The 21,169-nt window shown below is 40.0% G+C and overlaps 1 protein-coding gene across 7 annotated transcripts in view; it reads right to left on the bottom strand.

Annotated features, from left to right (window-relative positions):
* The window catches only part of Acbd5 (acyl-CoA binding domain containing 5), a 41,178-nt gene that overhangs the window by 15,351 nt on the left and 4,658 nt on the right, over positions 1 to 21,169 (bottom strand). For 4 of the 7 annotated variants that reach the window (XM_031369187.1, XM_031369190.1, XM_031369184.1 and 1 more), the window contains exons 3-10: positions 20,582 to 20,702; positions 17,475 to 17,547; positions 15,592 to 15,706; positions 15,162 to 15,194; positions 11,174 to 11,308; positions 8,291 to 8,488; positions 7,274 to 7,380; positions 3,212 to 3,440 (exon numbers count right to left, since the gene is read on the bottom strand). In XM_031369187.1, coding sequence (XP_031225047.1) covers positions 3,212 to 3,440; positions 7,274 to 7,380; positions 8,291 to 8,488; positions 11,174 to 11,308; positions 15,162 to 15,194; positions 15,592 to 15,706; positions 17,475 to 17,547; positions 20,582 to 20,702 — 1,011 coding nt within the window. The remainder of the gene's footprint in view (positions 1 to 3,211; positions 3,441 to 7,273; positions 7,381 to 8,290; positions 8,489 to 11,173; positions 11,309 to 15,161; positions 15,195 to 15,591; positions 15,707 to 17,474; positions 17,548 to 20,581; positions 20,703 to 21,169) is intronic. The other 3 variants (XM_031369189.1, XM_031369191.1, XM_031369186.1) reach the window with 1 other exon arrangement.

The raw sequence follows: 21,169 nt of genomic DNA, 5'->3' as shown, positions 1-21,169 counted from the left end.
AAAAAAAAAAAAAAAAAAAACAAAAAAAAAGGACTGGGTGTGGTAGTGCACTCCTTTAATCCCAGCACTGGGGAGTCAAAGGCAGGCAGATCTCTGTGAGTTCAAGGCCAATCTAGTCGATGTAGAGGTCAAGGATAGCCAGGGATGTATAGGGAGACCCCCATCTCAAAAAGCAAAAACCAACCAAAAACAAAAACAAAAGCAAAAAACCCTACAATTATTTTAAAATTGTGTGTGTGTGTGTGTGTGTGTGTGTGTGTGTGTGTAACTATAGATGTGATATATGTGTGCCATGTCGCATATGAAAGTCCTAGGACAACTGTCAGAAATTACTTTTTCACTCCACTGTGGGTTCCAGGGACTGAACCATCAGGTAGGTGTATGTAGCAAGAAATGTTACCATCTCGGGCTTCCAACCAAGTTTTTGCTAATACAAATAATGTTGCCATGAATGTCTTTGTTGACTCCTATGTTAGTTACTTTCCTCATTGCTGAACAAAGTACCTAATCAAAGTAACTTAAGAAAGGAAAGTCTTGAGGGCTGGCAAGATGGCTCAGCGGGTAAGAGCACTGACTGCTCTTCCGAAGGTCCTGAGTTCCGATGCGAGCAACCACCCATAATGAGATCTGATACCCTCTTCTGGTTCGTCTGAAGACAGCTACAGAGAATTATGCCGGAGAGAGTGGGGCCAGAGCAAGCAGGGCCCACAGAGTTCCTGAGTTCAATTCCCAGCAGCCACAGCCACAGCCACACACACACACACACACACACACACACACACACACACACACGATGGCTCATAGCCATCTGTACAGCTACAGTGTACTCATACACATAAAATAAATAAATCTTTTTTTTAAAAAAAGGAACGTTTTAGAAAAGCAGTAATGGAATGTGCCTTTAATCCCAGCATTTGGGAGGCAGAGGCAGACAGATCTCTGTGAGTTTGAGGCCAGCCTGGTCTACCGAGTGAGTTCCAGGACAGCCAATAAAGGCCCTAAGGGGGAAAAAAAAGGAAGGAAAGAAGAGAAGGGCAGACTGATGGACTGAAGGAAGGTAGGTTTTATCTGGTCCTCCATCATGGCAGGGCTAACATAGCAGCAGGAGCATGGGACTATGGGTCACAGTGGATCTGAAGTTAGGAAGCAGAGTGCCATGAACACCAGTGCTCTTCTCAGCTCCTCTTTTTTATTGAAATTCCTAGATCAATTAACCCATTAGACATTCCTCATAAGCCTACCCAGTAGCTTGACTCCTAGGTGACTTTAAATCCTATCAGGTTGATAACCAATTATTAAACATCAACTGCCAAGCCGGGCAGTGATGGAAAACGCCTTTAATTCTAGCATTTGGGAGTCAGAGGCAAGTGGATTTCTGAGTTCAAGGCCAGCTTGGTCTACAGAGTGAGTTCCAGGACAGCCAGGACTACACAGCCAGGGCTGTCTCGAAAGACAAAAAAACAAAACAAAACAAAAATTGTAATATAATACTACTGAATCAAAATATTTCAAATTTGTCAAGGTTCTTAGTATTGCCAACTTATTTTTCAGAAGGCTAATGAGAGGTTTATGTTGTTCCTCTTGTCCTTTATGTTCTCTCTCTCTCTCTCTCTCTCTCTCTCTCTCTCTCTCTCTCTCTCTCTCTCTCTCTCCCTCCCTCCTTTCCCTCCTCCTCCCTCCCTCTCTGTGTATGTGTGTGCACACGAGTGCACATGTATAGTGTGTTGCGGAGACTTGAGCCCTCACATGCACTCTATCACCCAGCAGAGCTAACTGTTTTTTACTAGTGTATACTCTTAAAGAAATGGAGTGTTACTGATCATACCTCATAACAGAAGCTAAGAGTATTTCCTTCTTACCTTTCCCACACCATCTTGTTCAAAGGTATAAGCAAGATATCAAATGTGGAAAGCACACCCCAGTTCTATTTGAGCTTCGGATACAGTTCTATATATAGAACAAGTATATATAGAACTAGGCCTATGTAAAGTCATTGAACTGAGTATAGAATACAATCCCTCATTTCATCTCTACTTCTATGCATTTGTGTACAAAAGCTTGTCCTAAATACACAGACTATACATATAGTTCTTCAACATTGCAGTAAAAAAAGAATACCATACAATATTGTAGTTTTCACCTGGAGTATGGTATGTTATTTTAAGATTTGTCTGTCTGTCTCTCTGTGTCTCTCTTTTCTCTCTCTCTCTGTCTCTCTCTGTGTGTGTGTGTGTGTGTGTATGTGTGTGCGCCATTCTAAATTCTATTTATTTATGTTCTCTCTCATCTATCAACAGTATCTTAATTTCTTACCAGAAATAACTACAACAAATACATTTACTTTTTTTCTCATTCACATCTAGTCTACTCCCTGATCACGTCACTATTCTTTTGTAATTCTTTTCATATTTATTTATTTAGTGTCAGATGTGTCAAAGGGAATGCTTATGCCACGGTAAGCATTAGAGGTCAGAGGACAACTTAATGGAATTCAGTTATATCCCCTTTAGTCCAGAGATCAACCCTAAGTCTTCAGGAACAAGCACACTTAGCCACTGACTGTCTTGCCGGCCCACACTGCTCTTGTCAATGTTTCCGTTTCATTGTTCCTTCATGCTTACCAGTTGATTTGTAAGGAAAGGTAAAGATTCAGACTGACTTTCACACAGGGAACACATGTAGCAGCCCAGTCACAGCAGCCAGTGATCGCTCTGAAGGAAAGGCAAATCCTTACAAAGACTCCACAACGGGCTGCCAGGGTGGCTCAGCATGCAAGAAAACCTGTTGCCTAATTATAGACCTGGCTCTGACTCATGGGAGCCACATGATGGAGAAGACTGACTCCTACAAGTTGTCCTCTGGGTTCCACATGCATGCTATTGCAAGTAGAGTGTATACACACATGCACACACACATTCTCTCTCTTCCTCTCTCTCTTCCTCTCTCTCTTCCTCTCTCTCCCTCTCTCCCTCTCTCCCTCTCCCTCTCCCTCTCTCTCTCTCTCTCTCTCTCTCTCTCTCTCTCTCCTTTCTCACTCACACACACACAATGTTGTTTTAGAAAACACTGCACAAAAGATTAAAAAAGTAAAGCTGGACACTGTCACACCAATACTTGCCAGCCAGAGGCAAAAGGATCACAAGTCCCAGACCATGTCTGGGCCTAGACAATGAGACTGTCTGTTAGGAATCAGGGAAGGAGGACTACACACCTCTCCCTCTCCTGACACTGGAGAAGTCCTCACTCTCTCCGCCTCTCTTCTCACGGTGTGGCGCTCCACTGCTACTTCTGCCATCTTCTCCTCCATGTTTCACTTCACCTTTTCCCTTGACTGCTACCATCTGCATTTTCCCAATGCTGCCATTTCCAGGAGATTGTTGAGCATCTTCACATAAACCAGAACTTTCCAAGTGCTGAGTAGGATCACCACCTAAGTAATACTGAAAGTGTCCATTGTTTGACATAAAGCTGTCTAAAGACTACAAATTTAAAATAACAGTTAAAACTTAAAAATATAAATGATAAACCAAAGTTTTCATAGTAATATTAGTACTCTTTTTCTAAAAGGATTCTTTAATGTTCCTGTTGAAAATATATCTTTGTTTAAAAAAATCTTCAATTTACATACGGCTTCCAACAGACAGGAAATAACAGAGAGAGGAATTTCCTTTTCAAGGAAAGAGGATCCTTGCTTACCAGCTTACCAGGTGTTAAAAGAGATTACTCCTCTGCTGTCTACTGAGATTCATGAGAAACAGTGTGCAGCACAGACTTCAGAGTCAGTCAAACTGGTACCTAGCCCTTACTAGAGCTAAGTAGTGACTTTGGTCAGAAAAGGCTTCAAGTGAAAACACATGAGTAAGGCCAGGTGTGGTGGCACATGCCTTTAAATCCCAGCGCTCAGAAGCACAAGCAGGCAGGCAGATCTCTGTGAGTTAGAGGACAGCCTTGTCTACATGGTAAGCTCCAGACCAGCCAAAGTTACAGTCAGCCACTGATACAAAAGCAAAAAGAACAAATGAGTATATGCCAAATCAAAGGTTTCACAACGACAAATGCCAGCAATGTAGTCAGCTGGAAGATGATTTGAAAACTTCCAACAGAATCATATTGGTCTTAAGAACAACTGAGCATGCAGAGCAAGAGAAGAGCTCTACAGACTAGACAGTTGGGTGATATACTATGATAAATACAGAAGATGAGACTGTAGGAGAACAGAAAAAGAAAATGGTTCAGATACAAGCAAGTGAAAATTGAAGCTATAGGTGTCTCAGAGTTTGTTATGTGCTAAAAACACCATGACCAAAAGCAAGTAGGGAAGGAAAGAGTTAATTTTACCATACAGCTTCTAAGTCATCACTGAGGGAAATCAGGGCAAGAAGGTCAAGGTAGGAACCTGTAAAGGAGTGCTGCTTACTGGCTTGCTCTTCACGGCTCACTCAGCTTGCTTTCTTCCACCATCTAGGACCATAGGCCTAATAATGGTGGTGGCTCTGTCTACAGTAATCTGGGCCCATGTACATCAATCTCAATCAAGACACCACAAGGATATTTTGGTGAGAACATTTTCTCAACTGAGGGTCCACTTCCCAAAGTTACACTAGCTTCTGTCAAGCTGACATAAAACTAGTGCCAGCATACTAGGCAAAGGGTAGAGTTCAGAAGAGAGAAAACACTGAGCTTATTTCTTTGACAGTTATCAGCCATATCACAGCTGAAACCAAAGAAGCAGTAACCAAGACTGGACTCCTGAAGATGAAATCCCTGGGTCAACAGAAAAAGGTGACTGCCATGAAGTGTATGCCATAGTACAAGAGGGAGGCATGAGGGAGCCACAGGCAGGTGCCATCACAGTTCAATCTCTATCAACACCAGCCATGAGTATGGAATTCTGAGCCAGCCAGGGCTACATAGTACAACTTTATCTTGAAGGGGGGAAAGGTACTAATCACCAACTTTCATGGGTTTTCTGTTGTGGTTTTATTGTTTTTTATTTTGTTTTGGGGGTCTTACTATATAGCCTTGGCTGGCCTGGACCTTTGTATGTAAAACAAGCTGACCTCAAATTTGGGGATATGACTGCCTCTGCCTCCCTCCCAACTGCTGGAATTAAAGGTGTAGGTCACCACATCCAACCACAGACTGTTGTTTTAATTTGTTCTTCCAATACTGAATCTTTATTGAAATCTTTTTATTTTTATTAAAGTAGTTTTTTGGGTGTTTTGTTTTGTTTTCTTTTGTTTCTTCAAGATAAGGTTTCTCTGTGTAGCCCTGGCTGTCCTGGAACTCACTCTGTAGACCAGGCTGGCCTCGAACTCAGAAATCCGCCTGCCTCTGCCTCCCAAGTGCTGGGATTTAAGGTGTGCGCCACCAGTGCCCGGCTAGTTTTTAGTTTAAAAGTCTTCATTTTACTGTAGTTTCTCTGTGTGCATGTGTAAAAACATCTTGTATGTGAGTTTGTGTGGTTTTTGCAAATAAGAGTAATACCCTTAAGGCCCAGAAGAGGGCACCAGATCCCCCGCAGCTGAGTTCATAGGCTACTGTGAGTTGTCTTGACATGGATGCTAGGATCTCAACTTGGGTCTTAAATGCTGATCCAGCTCCCCAGCCCTAGAACTAAAAGTTTTCACTTACTAGAATATAGTCAATATGAAGAATTTATGTCTGAATAACATTCAATTTTCTTCACTAATCAATGTTTTAGCAGGGAAAGTAGCATAAACAGTTTTGTACAGAGAATCTCTTATGTGAAAGCATCACCTGTCAATAAAAAAACTGATGGCCTAAAAAAAAAAGAAAACTGATGGCCTATTAGCTGAGGCAGGAAGTAGAAGGTGAGAGTTGCGGTAGAAAGAGATTGGAACTCTGGAAATTAGAGAGGTGAGAGACTTTGCCCATACTTAGAAAAGATGCCCAAATGAAAAGGAGGAGAGGTGATTAGCCACGTGCTAGTCACAGACTAGAATAAACAAATGGGTTATATAAGTTATGAGCTACTCAGAAAATGAGTCATAGCTTTCGGCCTAGGCATTTATTCATAAATAATTAAGTTTCAGAGTCATTATTCTGGTAATAAAGAGGACAGGTAGAAAAGCTCATGGCTACACAGTTTACCCTCCATACCTCCATCCTCCCTGCCACAGAACACTTATAAAATGCACATATGGGAAACTATCAGGGAATTCTAGATTATTATATTACTCTACTATTTATATTAGCATGCTAATTCTAATGTAGTATTCTAATGTAATTTGTATTCTAATTCTACTTTTGTAGTATTCTAATAAAATTATATGGTATATTTTTTCTTTTGTGTGTGTGTTTGATATGCCCATGTATCAGTGCAGGCATGTACTCCCATGGTACACATGCAGAGGCCAGACAGTATCTGGTAGCGTACAGGATCTCTCACTGAATCTAGAGCTGACCGTAGAAAACCGCAGTAGCCATCCTCTCTCTGCTCCCCACAGTACTGAAGAGGGGCAGGCACACAGAGCCACTACTAGCTTTTTTTCCTTTGAGACAGTTTTACAATATAGCTAGACTAAGCTCACAGAAATCTGCCTGTCTCTGCTTCTGGGATTAGAGTTGTGCACCACCATGCTGGCCTCTACACATGGCTTTTGATATGGACGCTGAGAATTCAAACTCAGGTGCTTGCATACTTGTACAGCAAGTGCTCTTACGCACTGAGCCATCTCCCACCCTTATTATACACTTTAATTTACACACACTTACATAAAACTATAAATGTTTAAGCATTTTCAAGGTTTTTTTTTAGTCATGTTTTTGTATGTGTGTGTGTGTATGTGTGTGTATATGTGCGTGTGAGAGAAAGAGAAAAGTGTGTGCATGTGTGATATGTAGATACTCCAGTGTGTTCATAGCTGTTATTTTAGTGGAGTGCCACAGCCCACATGTGGTGTTTAAAGGACCACAAGCTCAAATGTCTAAACAGGGTCTTTTGTCCTTCATCAGGAGTACTAAGATTACAAACATCCTCCAGCTTTGTGCAAGTTCTGAGGATCTGAAGTCTGCAGGCTTGCACAGTAAATACTTTGCCCTACAGCAGGCATGTTTCCAAAGCAATGAAGAGTCTTATTAGCTACTAACTGAAGTTATGCATTAGATTGTTTTATGCCTTTGCTAGTTTTCGTTAACACACAAAGTGATGGCTTTTATTATGGCAATTCCATGCATGAATGTCATACTATATTCTGTGCACTGTAAACAGCACTCTAAAGATTTGTCAATAAGAAAATATCATTTTTACCTCTTCTTGTCCAAATTGTTCCATAGAATCACAGAATACTTCACTATCTGAATCACTTGTCAAATGATGTATTCCTGAAGCATCTTCACTGGGATCTTCATTTGTATCTAAATACGAACAAATGTCCAGACAGTGTAACTAAGACAAGAAAAATATATTTTCACTCAATTTTTCATAATTCAGCATTATACTCATTCTGGGAGAGAATACTGTCTACCAGGATGTCTCACATCTACAAGGTTCCTGCCTCAGTTTCTTGAGTGCTGAAGTTATATAGGTATTCCACTACACCTGGTTCCAAGTCATTATCATATTTTTTAAATAAGCTTCCAGCCAAGCAGTGGTGGCGCATGCCTTTAATCCTAGCATTTGGGGTCAGAGGAAGGTGGATTTCTGAGTTCTAGGCCAGCCAGGTCTACAGAATGAGTTCCAGGACAGCCAGGGCTACACAGAGAAACCCTGTCTCGAAAAACCAAAAAAAAAAAAAAAAGCTTCCAAAACTTTGTATCTACTTAACTGAACAAATTTCAGCTAGACTCCGGCAATTAAGGCAGGAGAATGATCAGCAGTTCTAGCCACCAAGTCTAAAGAGCTTGGTCCTAAAAAAATATAGACCATGGCTCAGGGACCAGGGGAGCTGGCGGCCAAGCCTGCCAACCTACATTCAATCCCCAGAACTCACATGATAGAAACTCAAGTTGTTCTTCCTGATCTCACAGACCCTCCACAGACTTACTAGGGTACACATACCACATACTATGAACAAAATAAAGAAGAAGCAAATGTAAGAAAATGCCCTGACTCTAATTCCCTGTGCTCCAAAGTAACTAACCCTTACAGTTATTAGCAAGCCCTAAGAAGACATTACCAAACATGACATTTTTAAGTTCTAAATGATTTCTAAACATCCTAGAACTATTAAGAGTGTTTTAACTGTTGGAAAAATTAAGAGTGTTTTAACTGTTGAAAAACTGTTGAAAAAACTGTTGAAAAGAGAGGGGCCCTTGAGGACAATACCTTGGTGAACACAAACAACAGTGTATCCTGTCAGCTGCGAGCTCTGATCTCCAGGCTTTTCATCTTCACTGCTTCTGGTACTCCGTGAAGAATCAGTATGAATGTCACTCTGTCTATCCTGAACAAAGCTATCTTTATAGCCGTTGGTAACAATGATTTCAAAATTCTTATCTGTTGATTTCTTCATCATTTTCTTATCTTGTATAAAAAAAAAAAAAAAAAAAAAAAGAAAAAAGGAGATCAACAAAAGTATCTAGTATCCAGGCTTAGCTTTTAATCCCAGCACTCAAGGGGCAGAAGTAGGTGGATTCTGAGTTCAAGGATAGCCTAGTCTACATAGAAAGAAAAAAAAATTTTTTCTAGAATCACTAGTCAATTCCCAAACTACCACAATCCTCTGAATGGCTTACCATTCATCTAGATAGGAGAAATGGATGGCTCCTTGCAAAAGGAACTACTACATACCAAAGCTCACCCAAACTTCATATTAACTTTTCAAAATGCTCCCATTCCCCACGACTTCTAAAATCTTTTAAAAACTCCTCTTCCACTCCCTCCTCCTCCCCTTCCCCTCTTCCCTTTCCTTCCTCCCCTCCTCCTCCTCTTCTTCCTCATCATCATCTTGGGCTACAGAGATTGTCCAGCACCCAAGTCAGACTCACAACTGCCTAGAGCTCCTGCTCCAGAGGATCCCATACCTTCTGCTGGCTCTTTAGGCAACAATATGCTCACACAGACTCACACAAAAATAAAATAAATCTCCAAATGGGAAAAAAAAATTTTAAAGTGTATTATTTTGCTCTTTCCTTTGGTTTCTGTAGATATTACAGCACTACCTACAGAGACTGCCTCCCAATGACTGAAATTAAATGTGTCCATCACCATGCAAAACCCCAGTTTTGGTTCTCCTGAGAAATGGTTTCACTATGTAGCCTTAAATTCAGCCTGGCCTTGAAATCATAGCAATCCTGCTGTCTATACCTCCAGCCTATACAATTAAGTTAACAAACCTGGCTTCAAACATAGATAAGTAATTCAACAAGTAAATGTACTTGCTGTAAAGTTTGATGACCTGAGTTCAATCCCCAGGTCCCATATGATGGAAGGAGAGATCTGACCCCTAAAAGCTGTTGTCTGATGTCCATATGTGCACTATGGCACACAAATACACAGACACCGATGTATCCATGCATGTATGTGAATTTGACGCCTGGTCTACATAGCAGGACAGCCAGGAGATAACCTGTCTCTAAAAAACAAAAGAAAAGTTGAATCTATTTTCATCTTCTTTTTACGTATATGGGTATTCTGCCTACATGTATATCTGTGTAAGCCTGGTGCCCTAGGAAGCCAGGAGAGAGCATTAGATCTCCCTGAAAAAGTGAACTCAGATGGCTGTGAGGCTCCATGTGGGTACTGGGCTATGAACACTGGTCCTCTGGAAAAGCAAGCAGGCATAACCACTGAGCCACCTCTCCAGCCCCTAGATTAGTGTCCTAATGTTTTTACATTATCTCAGACAGACAAACTGCTCTAGAAACCTAGAAATGAAGGAGACTACCAGACTATTAAACTGATCCATAAAGAACAGAGTGTGAAAGCAACCTAAGTTATACAGACTTAGTATCTCTGTAACTAGAATTTGTCCTTCCACTAAAAGAGCATCAGAATGAGGCATCCTGTGATACTAACACTCCATCAAAATTTTGCATGATGTGACCAAGTGACACCATGTAATCTCAACACTCTAGAGACAGAATCAGGAGGATTGTTAAATTTGGAGTCACCCTGAGCTACACAATGAGACTCAGTCTCAAAATACTTAGAACTGAGCACATAGCTGAGGGTAGAATATTTGGTTAGTATGTACAAGGCCTTGCATTCAATCCTCAGGAAGCAAAAAGAAGTTTATGTTGGGAGGCAGAGGCAGGCGGATTTCTGAGTTCAAGGCCTGCCTGGTCTACAGAGTGAGTTCCAGGACAGCCAGGGCTATACAGAGAAACCCTGTCTCGAAAATCCAAAAAAAAAAAAAAAAAAAAAAAAGTTTATGCCTATATTCTATTTTCTAAATTCCATTTTATTTTTGATAGAATGCTAAAGAATTTTGATAGAATGCTATAGTATATATACATATGTCTATTCTAAAAATAATACCATATATAATGTATATATGAGGCTAGAGATATAGCTCCTTGAATAACAATGAACCAGGGCCTTAAATATCAACAATGCATAAACTGAGCATGACAGCACTCACCTGTAATCCAGCAAGGAGGCTGGAGGTAGGAGGATCAGAAGTTCAAGGTCATCCTCAGTCACAGAACATATTCAAGGCCAGCCTAGGATAACTGAGGCAGTGTTTCCAAAAAATTAAAATTATACACGCTGGGACAGAGAGATGGCTCAACAGTTAAGAACATTGGTTGCTCTACCAGAGGGCCTGGGTTCTATTCCCTATACCCACATGGCATCTAACAACCATCTGTAATTCTAGTTCCAAATTCCCTTTTCTGGCCTCTGAGGGTACTGCATGCACATAGTACACAGACACACATGCAGACAAAAAACCCATACACATAATAAAATAATAAATACCCTTTTCTTAATTATATAATATGTCACTGTATGCAGAACATTTGGAAGAGTAGCCTACTCTTGTTCACCCTAAGCTAACTCCTATTTGACTTATGATTAATTAAAGGCTGGCTGCCTGGATATTCCATAGTAGAACATTTTGATCCACTCAAAACCTATATAGTGCACTCATACCCCAAATGCTGCCACATACAATTTTTTTCAAAAATCAGCACAAATGTTCTCTTGTACTTTTATCTTATCAAGTACAAAATTATTAGCTGTATTAACCAGGTACCCAACACCTACCATCACTGCCACTCTGTTCGGCTCCTTTTAACTCTTCTTGGGCCTCTTCTTCCTCAGACTCAGCCCCACTATCACTGCTCTCCGCTTTACCATTAACAGCTTTGGCATTTGAAGAGGTCAGAACATTACCAAGATCTAAAACATGAAATGAAAACATGGGTCAAAGGTTAAAAGCAATGGTTAACCTTCCAAGGGACCTAGGTTCAGTTTTAGGACCCACATGGTGGCTTGTAGCTGTCCATAACTCCAGTTCTGCTTACATACACACAGGCAAAACATTCATACACATAAGATAAAAACCAGTACCATCTGGGTGACTCTTACACATTACCAAGTAGAACTGCAGCAGAAGGTACAACCTTGGCTAACTCTGGAACACAACTTCTTTGTGCTCTCAGAAAACACTTCCCAGACAATTTCACCTCAAAGATAATGGTCTCTTCTTAATCACTGCTAATTTCTTAGCTGCAGCTAGCCAGCATCAATTGTCCCAATAGTCCCTTCTATTTTTCACTCTAAAGCCAGAGCCACAAGGCCAAAGATGCTTGCTGGGGCTAGAACATGGCTCCCTTATTCTATTGCATTATCACCAGCTTTCTGTTTCTCAACTCCTTCACTGCCTAAGCTTGGCTGTCCTGGAACTTGCTCTGTAGACTGACTTTGAACTCAGAATTTCTGCTTGCCTGTCTCCTAAGCACTGGGATTAAAGATGTGGTCCACCAACCCTGGATTTAAGTTTTTTCTTCACCTAGAACTTGCTCTGTCTCAGGCTGGCCTTGATCTCAGAGATTTGCTTGTCATTGCTTTCTGGGATTAAAAGCTTGTACTACCAGACCTGGACCTAAATTTAGCTAGGTGGGATCCTGCCCCAAGTTTACTCACCCCTTAATTTAATTTAATATCCTCAAACACAGGATTCAGCTCTATTTCACTTCCTGCTGCCCCTTTAATACTTGAACCATATATTATATATTTTCCTTTCTCAGCTTGCTATGCTTGTTTAAAACACTCTTCATGAGACTTAACCAGAGAACAAAGTCTATGATGGTTATTTCTGAGACTTCCTTTGTCAATGCAATTAATCTGTCTGAGTCTCTTCACCTTGGCCTTAGACAGACTCTTCAGACAAGGGCAAAAAGTAGCCATATTATTCACCAAAAAAACCATAAAAACAGTCTCTAGGTCACATGTTGAAATTCTCCACAGTAACCTCTTGGGCCAGGTCTGTACAATTCAAATCATTCTCAGTATCAAAGTCTTCCATATTCCTACTGGAATAGCCCAGTAAGCCACATTTAGAGCATTCCACTGCTTTCCAAATCTAGAGTCCCCAAATCCACATTCTTCCAAGCAAAAGCATAATCAGGCCTATCACAGCAATACTGCAATCCTGGTATCAACTTCTGTCTTAGTTGAGTTTTACTGGTATGTACAGACACCATGACCAAGGCAAGTCTTATAAAGGACAACATTTAATTGGGGCTGGCTTACTAGGTTCAGAGGTTCAGTCCATTATCATCAAGGTGGGAGCATGGCAACATCTAGGCAGGAATAGTACAGGAGCTAAGAGTTCTACATCTTCATCTGAAAGCTGCTAGTGGAAGACTGACTTGGGCAGCTAGGGAGGGGGTCTTAAGCCCATGTCCACAGTGACACACCTAAAAACAAGGCCATATCTTCTAATAGTGCCATTCCCTAGGCCAAACATATACAAATCATTACAACATGTAATGGATTCTTTTACTCTATACATTTATAACTACACAAATTCCTTCAATTACCAGTTTACAATAAAAACTGTAACACTGTCTTAACTATCCTTTTTAAAGCCAAGGGAAAGTTAATTGAAAACATTGCAGATAAGTGACCTTCATACATAGTAAATGAAAAACATAGGGCCGGGCGGTGGTGGCGCACGCCTTTAATCCCAGCACTTGGGAGGCAGAGGCAGGCAGATTCCTGAGTTCAAGGCCAGCCTGGTCTACAGAGTGAGTTCCAGGACAGCCAGGCTACACAGAGAAACCCTGTCTCGAAAAACCAAAATAAATAAATACATAAAATTAAAATGTAAGTAAGTCCAGGAGCAGGTGGCATGAAAGTACTTTCCTGGAACTCCACACCTGAGAGGTGGAGACAGACTGACCAGACTTCAAGGCTATCCTCATCTCTATAAGTTCAAAGCCACGGTTATGACAAGGAACTGTTTCTAAATAAATAAAGATTTTATAAATAAGCTAATAAAAAACATTTAATCCATGGTATAAATAACATTTCATAAGACAAAATCATTTATGAAAACAAAACTGGACAGTGAAATGGCTCAGTGGGTAAAGACACTTGCTGTCACACAAGAGGGCCTGAGTCTGACCCCTAGGACTCACTAGGAAGAAATAGATAACCAAGTCTCACAGTTTGCCCTCTGACCTCTGTCAGAGCGGCCAGAGTGCACTAAATAAATGATTTTTTAACTTAATAAAGAACACAAAAAACCATAAATTCTATATTTCTGTAATATAAAAGTGAACCACTTGGCAAATTTTAATAAGGTTAAAACATACACTTTTTTTTTCCTTTGGTTTTTCAAGACAGGGTTTCTCCGTGTAGCCCTGGCTATCCTGGAACTCACTCTGTAGACTAGGCTGGCCTCAAACTCAGAAATCTGCCTGCCTCTGCCTCCCAAGTGCTGGGATTAATGGCATGCGCCACCACTGCCCAGCAAACATATACTTTTGTTGCAGGAAATATTAAAAAATGAATCCACACTATGGCCAACACAGCGCCAGAGGGCCAGCCAGCCATGCACTGGCAGGCAATGGCTGGCCTGTTCTTATCTCATGGAGACTCTCTGACTCAGAGCTCCAAAATCTCTCCACCCAGCTTGCTAAGTTCTGACGAGGGGTCCCTACCACACCAGCCCCATGCTTCCAAACTCTCTCAGCCTTTTGTGGTGCACATCATGCAAACCCATGCTTTGCTGCCTTTCTCTTTGGAACCCAGTTAAGCTGAGTGAAGGAAAATACCACACAAACTTAGTTCAGAAACAATGGTAACTCAATCAACTAAAATCCTAATCTTATAAGCCAATTAAATCTAAATCTTCCAGTGGTGAATCCACTAGGATTCACCATCTAGCCAGGAAACATTAGTAATTACATCTTGTCCTTTGCTATCCCTGTCCAAAAGCCCCTATCTCTCTCCTGCTTCCTCTCTTCCTCTGTCCAACCCAGAAGTCTTGACTACTCGCCCAGTGATTGATTCCTTTATTCATTAGGGGATGGTTCACAAGAAGTCATCTGAGTATGTGACTCATTCCAGACAACCCCACCTGGGAAAGCGGAATTAACATCAAAATACAACAGCACCAGGGCCATCCACAACACACTTTAATATTTTAGAATCTCAATACAATATGTTTGCTTTGGATAACAATTTCTAGATGATAAATTTATGTTTTATGTACATGTACAGAATTATTTTTCCCTGAAAACTTTATTACTTTATTACTATTAGTATTTTTAGTTATTTAATTTAATTTATATATGGGTGTTTTGCCTGCACCATTTGCATTCCTGGTACCCTCAGAGGCCAAAAGTGGGCACAAGATTCTGTAGAACTAGTGTTAGAGACAGTTATGAGGCACCATGTCAGTGCTAGGAAGTGAGCCCAGCATCTCTAGAAGAGCAGCCAGTGCTCTTAACCACTCAGCCAGCCGTCTCTTCAACCCCATTACTTATCTTTACTTTTATGTTTGAGGGTATGTGAGTATTCCATGTGTGTGTGTGTGGAGGTGGCCACAAAGCTAAGATGGCATCCAGTGATACCTTAGAGCCAGAGTAATAGGCAGGTATAAGCTGCCTGACATAGGTGCTGGAAATCACACTTGCTCTTCTGCAAAATAGGACACACTCTTAACGACTGAACCATCACTCTAGCACCACTGCCCTGAAAATTTTAAACAAAAGTTTTACATGGATTTCATTATTCCTACCTTCTAAGTACTTAGAGATTTTCTCCAACCGGACTGGCATGTGAAAGTAAAAGAAAAAATTAGACACATAGGTGTTAGTGTATGCATAATATATCAGCTGCTGAGCTAAGGGGAAAAAACTAAAACAGCACTGAATAGGATTAAACATGCCTGTAATCCCAGGATACAAGGCAGTGAGGCAGGGAGTTGGTGAGTTAGAGATCAGCCTGGTCCAACCTTGTACATGAGATGGTGTGTCTTAAGAAGAAACAAAGATCATAATCCCAGCACTTGGTAGGCAGAGGCAGGCAGATTTCTGAGTTCGAGGCCAGCCTGGTCTACAGAGTGAGTTCCAGGACAGCCAAGGCTACTCAGAGAAACCCTGTCTCGAAAAAAACAAAAACAAAACAAAAAAACAAACAAACAAAAAAACAAACAAAGATCATACAACCTGAGGTCAAGTCAGAACTCTTGCTGCTCTTTTTGTCTTCTACAATCTCATAAAATGGACCTATAACATGCAGTAACTCTTCTACTTTCTCAGTCATGGGCATAGTTTCAATAATCTGTAAGTAAGAGAAAGGAATACTGTAAAATCACCAACTATTAAATTGATCTGTAGTTATATAAAATCTACTTTTTCCAGTTTGTCAATAACTTTCAGATTTGAAATTCATTAGCACACATACCAAAGGAAAGACATTATATATAATGTATATAGACTACATTTTTTTTTCAAGCAAATTAAAGATGTATATACTAAAGATCTAAAAGTCTTCTTGGGGCTGGAGAGATGGCTCATCTGTTAAAGAAAACTTGATATTCTTAAAGGGGACCCAGGTTCAGACCCCAGCACCCACATGGTGTCTTACAAGCATCTGTAGCTCCACTTCTACCCTCTGAGGGCTCCTATATGCATGTGCTCCACGTACACTCGGGCACACATACATACACATAATGAAAATGTTTTTTATTTGAAAAGTATTCTCATTCAAAGACTATTTTACACAGGCTTCATGTGAAAGTATGTGAGAATAAGTTGTACATGAAAAACAGGTGTGGCATGACACTAGAATGAAATCCCCTCATATCTGCTGTTTAATACTAAGGAATTTTCTAAGAGAACAAAAAGCAGGAATTGATAAACACTTTGACACCTTCAAGACTATGGGACAATTTAGAATCATCCATTTGTTTAGTTTTAGGTTTGGAGTTTGTTCTTGTTGGTTTTGTTTGGTGGGGGTGGTACACAGATCTCACTTTGTTGCCCTGACTGTCCTAGAACTCCCTATGTAGGTAGGCCAGGCTTGTCTTGAACTCATAGAGATCCTCCTGTGTAAGAATCTAGGGTGCTAGAACTACAAGTGCAAGTAATTGTAATTACCTGTTCCCTTTCTCACATTAAACTGTGGCTAAACCATTACTTTATAAAACTGAATAAAAAAATGAATAAAGATTACTGTCAGTTCAACTTTATACTGAATTATATAAATGTATCCTGAAAATTATACATTATTTGAGGTTAAAAAAGGTCTGCAAGCTGGCTCTGTGAGTAAAGGCACTTGCTGCCAAGGCAGACAACCTGAAGTCAACACTCAGCACCCATACAATAGAAGGAGAGAACCAATCCTTACACGTTATCTCGAGTGTCTCACATACACTATGACACACATACACACAAATAACTAAGTATAACTTTTTAAAACAATTATCAAACTGCAATGCCTTTTGATTCTCTCTGCTTTTGAAAGACTCCTTTGTGTTTACGCTACTGATACTGCTAACAGCAGAAAAATTAAACTCTGCCCTCTGTGCTAAAGTCTGCTAAATAAAAGTTGTGAAAATGTAACAAAGGGTACACAAAGGGTAGCACAGACAAGACTAAATTAAAAAAAAAAAATTTCTGAATTTTCCAAATAGAAAATGTTGAAAACCATCTGGGGTTGGGGAGACTAAGTCTCTTATTAAAGATCTCCTTTATTCTCAAAAGCAATTTCTTTAAGATCATCAGACAGGGCTGGGCATGTAATTCAGTTAACAGAGTGTTTCCCCAGCATGCATGAAGCCATGGGGCCCTATCTCCAATATCACACAAAACGGGGCTGTGTGGTGCCCATCTATAAGGTCATAAGGTCATCTTCTGTCACTTAAGCTACATGAGACCTTATCTCAAAAAAAAAAAAAATTAATCAGAGGTGCTAGACATGTAGCTTAATAATACAGCAGATGACTTGACTGGCATGGTTTTAATCCCACCTATTATCACACACACAAAAAAGTAAATTTAAGCTCCTTTGAGTATTTTTATTTTCTGCTATAAATTATTTTCCCTACCTTTTTCATTTCTTCAACATATGCAATCATGGCTTCTTCTTTAGTCATATCACCCAGAGAACTCCAAGCATCCCTAGAAATGGAAATACAAAAGTAGTAACAAGAAATACGTGATTTTTGGGCTGGTGAGATGGCTCAGCAGGGAAGAGCACCGACTGTTCTTCGGAAGGTCATGAGTTCAAATCCCAGCAACCACATGGTGGCTCACAACCACCCATAATGAGATCTGACGCCCTCGTCTGGTGTGTCTGAAGACAGCTACAGTGTACTTACATATAATAAATAAATAAATCTTAAAAAAAAAACAAAAGAAATACGTGATTTTTGACCTAGGCATCATAGTTCATGCCTGAAGCCATTAAAGAATGCAGTTATGCTAAGTGAGGAAAATGAGTACAAGTAGAGAAGAGCCTATGGAGTGAACTAAATGGCTCTCAGAAAGGCAAACATCAGGCTTTCTCTCATTTGCAGGTCTTAAGCTTGAACAGAAGCTCACATCTGTGCCGATGCCATCAAAGGTCAGTGAAATGAGGAATGAGGGAACTCAGGAAAGAAGGAGCAAGGGTAGTGTAGCAGAGTATAGAAGGAATGTACTCAGAGTGCATTACATACATGCATGCAAATGGAAGTATGGAACCTTTTATAGTCATTTTTGAAAGTAAAAAAAAAATAGAATTTTACAGCTAGCAACATGGCTCAGTGGTTAAGAGCACTGACCGATGTTCCAGAGGTCCTAAGTTCAATACCCAGCAACCACATAGTGGCTCACAACCATCTCTAATGAGATCTGATGTGCTTTTCTTTCTTTCTTCCTTTCTTCCTTCCTTTCTTTCTTTCTTTCTTTCTTTCTTCCTTTTTTTCTTTCTTTTTTTTTTCTTTTCTTTTCTTCAGTTTTTCAAGACAGGGTTTCTCTGTGTAGCCCTGGCTGTCCTGGAAATCACTCTGTAGACCAGGCTGACCTCGAACTCAGAAATCCGCCTGCTTCTGCCTCCTAAGTGCTGGGATTAAAGGCGTGTGCACTACTGCTTGGCTCTGATGTACTTTTCTAGGGTGTTTGAAGACAGCTACAGTGTTCTCAGATATGTAAATAGTCAAAAAAATAGAATTTTAAAACATTAAACATTAACCCATCAACAAATGTGTAGAGCACAGAAGACTATAAACTATTCATAAATATTTCCTAAGGACCCTCTCAAAGGTTTTAAGGATTTTTAAAATTGAATTACCATGTGTATATACCCACAGGAGTCTATGTGTACCATTTGTGTGCAGGAAATCACAGAAGCCAGAAGAGGGTGTTGGATTCCTAGAACAGGAGTTACAGGCAGTTGTGAGCCAGCATATGGGTGGTGAGAACTAAACTTAGGTCCTGTGCAAAAGCAAGCACACTTAACCACTGAGCCACATCTCCAGCCCAAAAAATCTATTTTATTTTTTTGGTGTATATATGTGAACCTGAGTGTATATGTGTATCATTTACATGCAATTGCCCTCACAGGCCATTAAAGGGCATTATATTCCCTGGAACTGGAGTCCCAAGCAGTTGTGAGACATCTAATGTGGATGCTAGGAACCAAACCCAAGATCTCTCTGCAAGAGTACCAAGTGCTCTTAACCAATAAACCATCTCTCCAACCTCAAAAAAAAGGTTTCATATCATTATAAAGCATAATAATAGTAATTAATAGTTTAGAAGATTATAAGAACTCTGAAAGCCATGTTGTAAACAAAAAGACATTTTGGTTAAAATTCCCCCATTAATTTAAATATGCAACCAATTTATATACTAGAACTAAGGATGGACCAGGACTAAAGACCAGTTCAGGTAGTACAAGTATTTGCCTAGCATGCATAAGGCCCTGGGTTCAATCCCAAATATGGAATAAGTTAGCAACTGTAGTTCATGCTTGTAATCTTGCTTGTAACCCCAAGTCTGGGAAGGCAGAGGGAGGAACAGAAGTTTAAGGCCATCCTCAGCTACATGTGAATTTTAGAATGAGACTGTCTCAGAAAACACAAATCCTGTCTCAGACATTTTTCTTGGAAGTAGTTAACTCTACCAAAGATCGAATCTGGGGAAAGAAATGATTTCCTCATCTGTGACTCTAATTGTTTAATTGTTTGAAAACATGATGTCCTAAATACCATACTCTTGATAAAGTATAATCTAAAATTAACCTTTGCCAGATATTTGTAAGTCCGCAGTAGTATTTACACATATCAAGATGTTAACACGTATTAGTTGATTTAGGAAACAGAAGAGCATCTAGATATTTCATGACTCTTTTAGCTTCGACATTAACAACCGATATTCTTCTCAAGGTTCAGAAGTCACTTTAGACCAAAGTTAATGTGGCAGTCCCTGAGTCATACCTTGTTACACATTACCTTAAAGCCTCAAAGCAAACAATTTACTTGACAAACAAAAGCACTATTTTCTTTGGCAGCTCAAAGAGATAAGAAAAAGTTGGGATTTTGGGGGGTTGGGTTTTTTTGTTTTTTAATCTTTTTTTTTAATATTTTTTTTAGATTTATTTATTATTATATGTAAGTACACTGTAGCTGTCCTCAGACATACCAGGAGAGGGCATCAGATCTCATTCTGGATGGTTCTGAGCCATCCATGTGGTTGCTGGGATTTGAACTCATGACCTCTAGAAGAGCAGTCGGTGCTCTTAACCACTGAGCCATCTCACCAGCCCTTGTTTTGTTTTTTGACCTTATACTCTCTATGTAGCCAAAACTGGCCTTGAATTCCTGATCCTTCTCCTCCACCTCAGACTGGTAGAATCACTGAGTTGTACTACCAACAGCAAACATGGGGGATTAGTCTTGGAGTAGAAGGAGGAACCTCTATAAAAGAAACGGAGAACTAAGTACAAATATTTTCTGAGTTTTCTATCTGTAAAGTTTCTACGCATGATGTTTTGCTGTTTTCCTATCTTCCCCAAGATTTTCCTAATTATGTAAAAGTATTATTAAGAACACTTTAAAAATGAAATTGTGAGGAATACCTAGGAATATTTATGGACAAAACACATAAGTAACAGCTAAATAACTAATTCATTTAAATGAAAACTCTTTCTTAGCTCTATAAATGAAATTACCATTTATATCTTCCAATAGGATCCCAGAATCCAGGCCGTGAAAGTTTACAGGGTCCTTCAGTTGCCTGTTTGTAGAAGCTATAGAACTTAAGCATCATTTCATTTGTTGGTTGGAATGATCCTATGGGAAACATACATTAAATACAGATCACTTGGGACTATCACTTATAACATAAAGCACTGAATTAGCTTAGCCACACACACTTAGTAATTTTCTGGTTTGGTTTGATTTTATTCAGATACAGTATAACACTGCACCTCAGGCATGCCTGGACCTGCTATGCAACCCAAACTGGCTTCAGATTCACAGCAATGTTCCTGTATCAACTTCCTGAGTGCTGCGTTTAAGTAGGAACCACCACACTTGGGCTAAAGCTCCTATGATTTCAAAAAGTTCTGGTAGTTCAAACTTTTAAAAACAGTATCAGTTCAAAAAATAAATTAGCAACCATTTTAAAGATGTAACTGAAATAGCCGGCATTAATACACACACACACACACACACACACACACACACACACACACACACACACGCATGCCTGGCGGTGGAACACGCCTTTAATCCCAGCCAGCCTGGTCTACAGAGTG

The sequence above is a fragment of the Mastomys coucha genome, unplaced genomic scaffold (assembly GCF_008632895.1).
Source record: "Mastomys coucha isolate ucsf_1 unplaced genomic scaffold, UCSF_Mcou_1 pScaffold15, whole genome shotgun sequence".
In the NCBI taxonomy this organism is placed as follows: domain Eukaryota; kingdom Metazoa; phylum Chordata; class Mammalia; order Rodentia; family Muridae; genus Mastomys; species Mastomys coucha.
The sequence above is the reverse complement of the archived record's forward strand: the minus strand, read 5'-3'. Positions and strand labels throughout refer to the sequence as shown.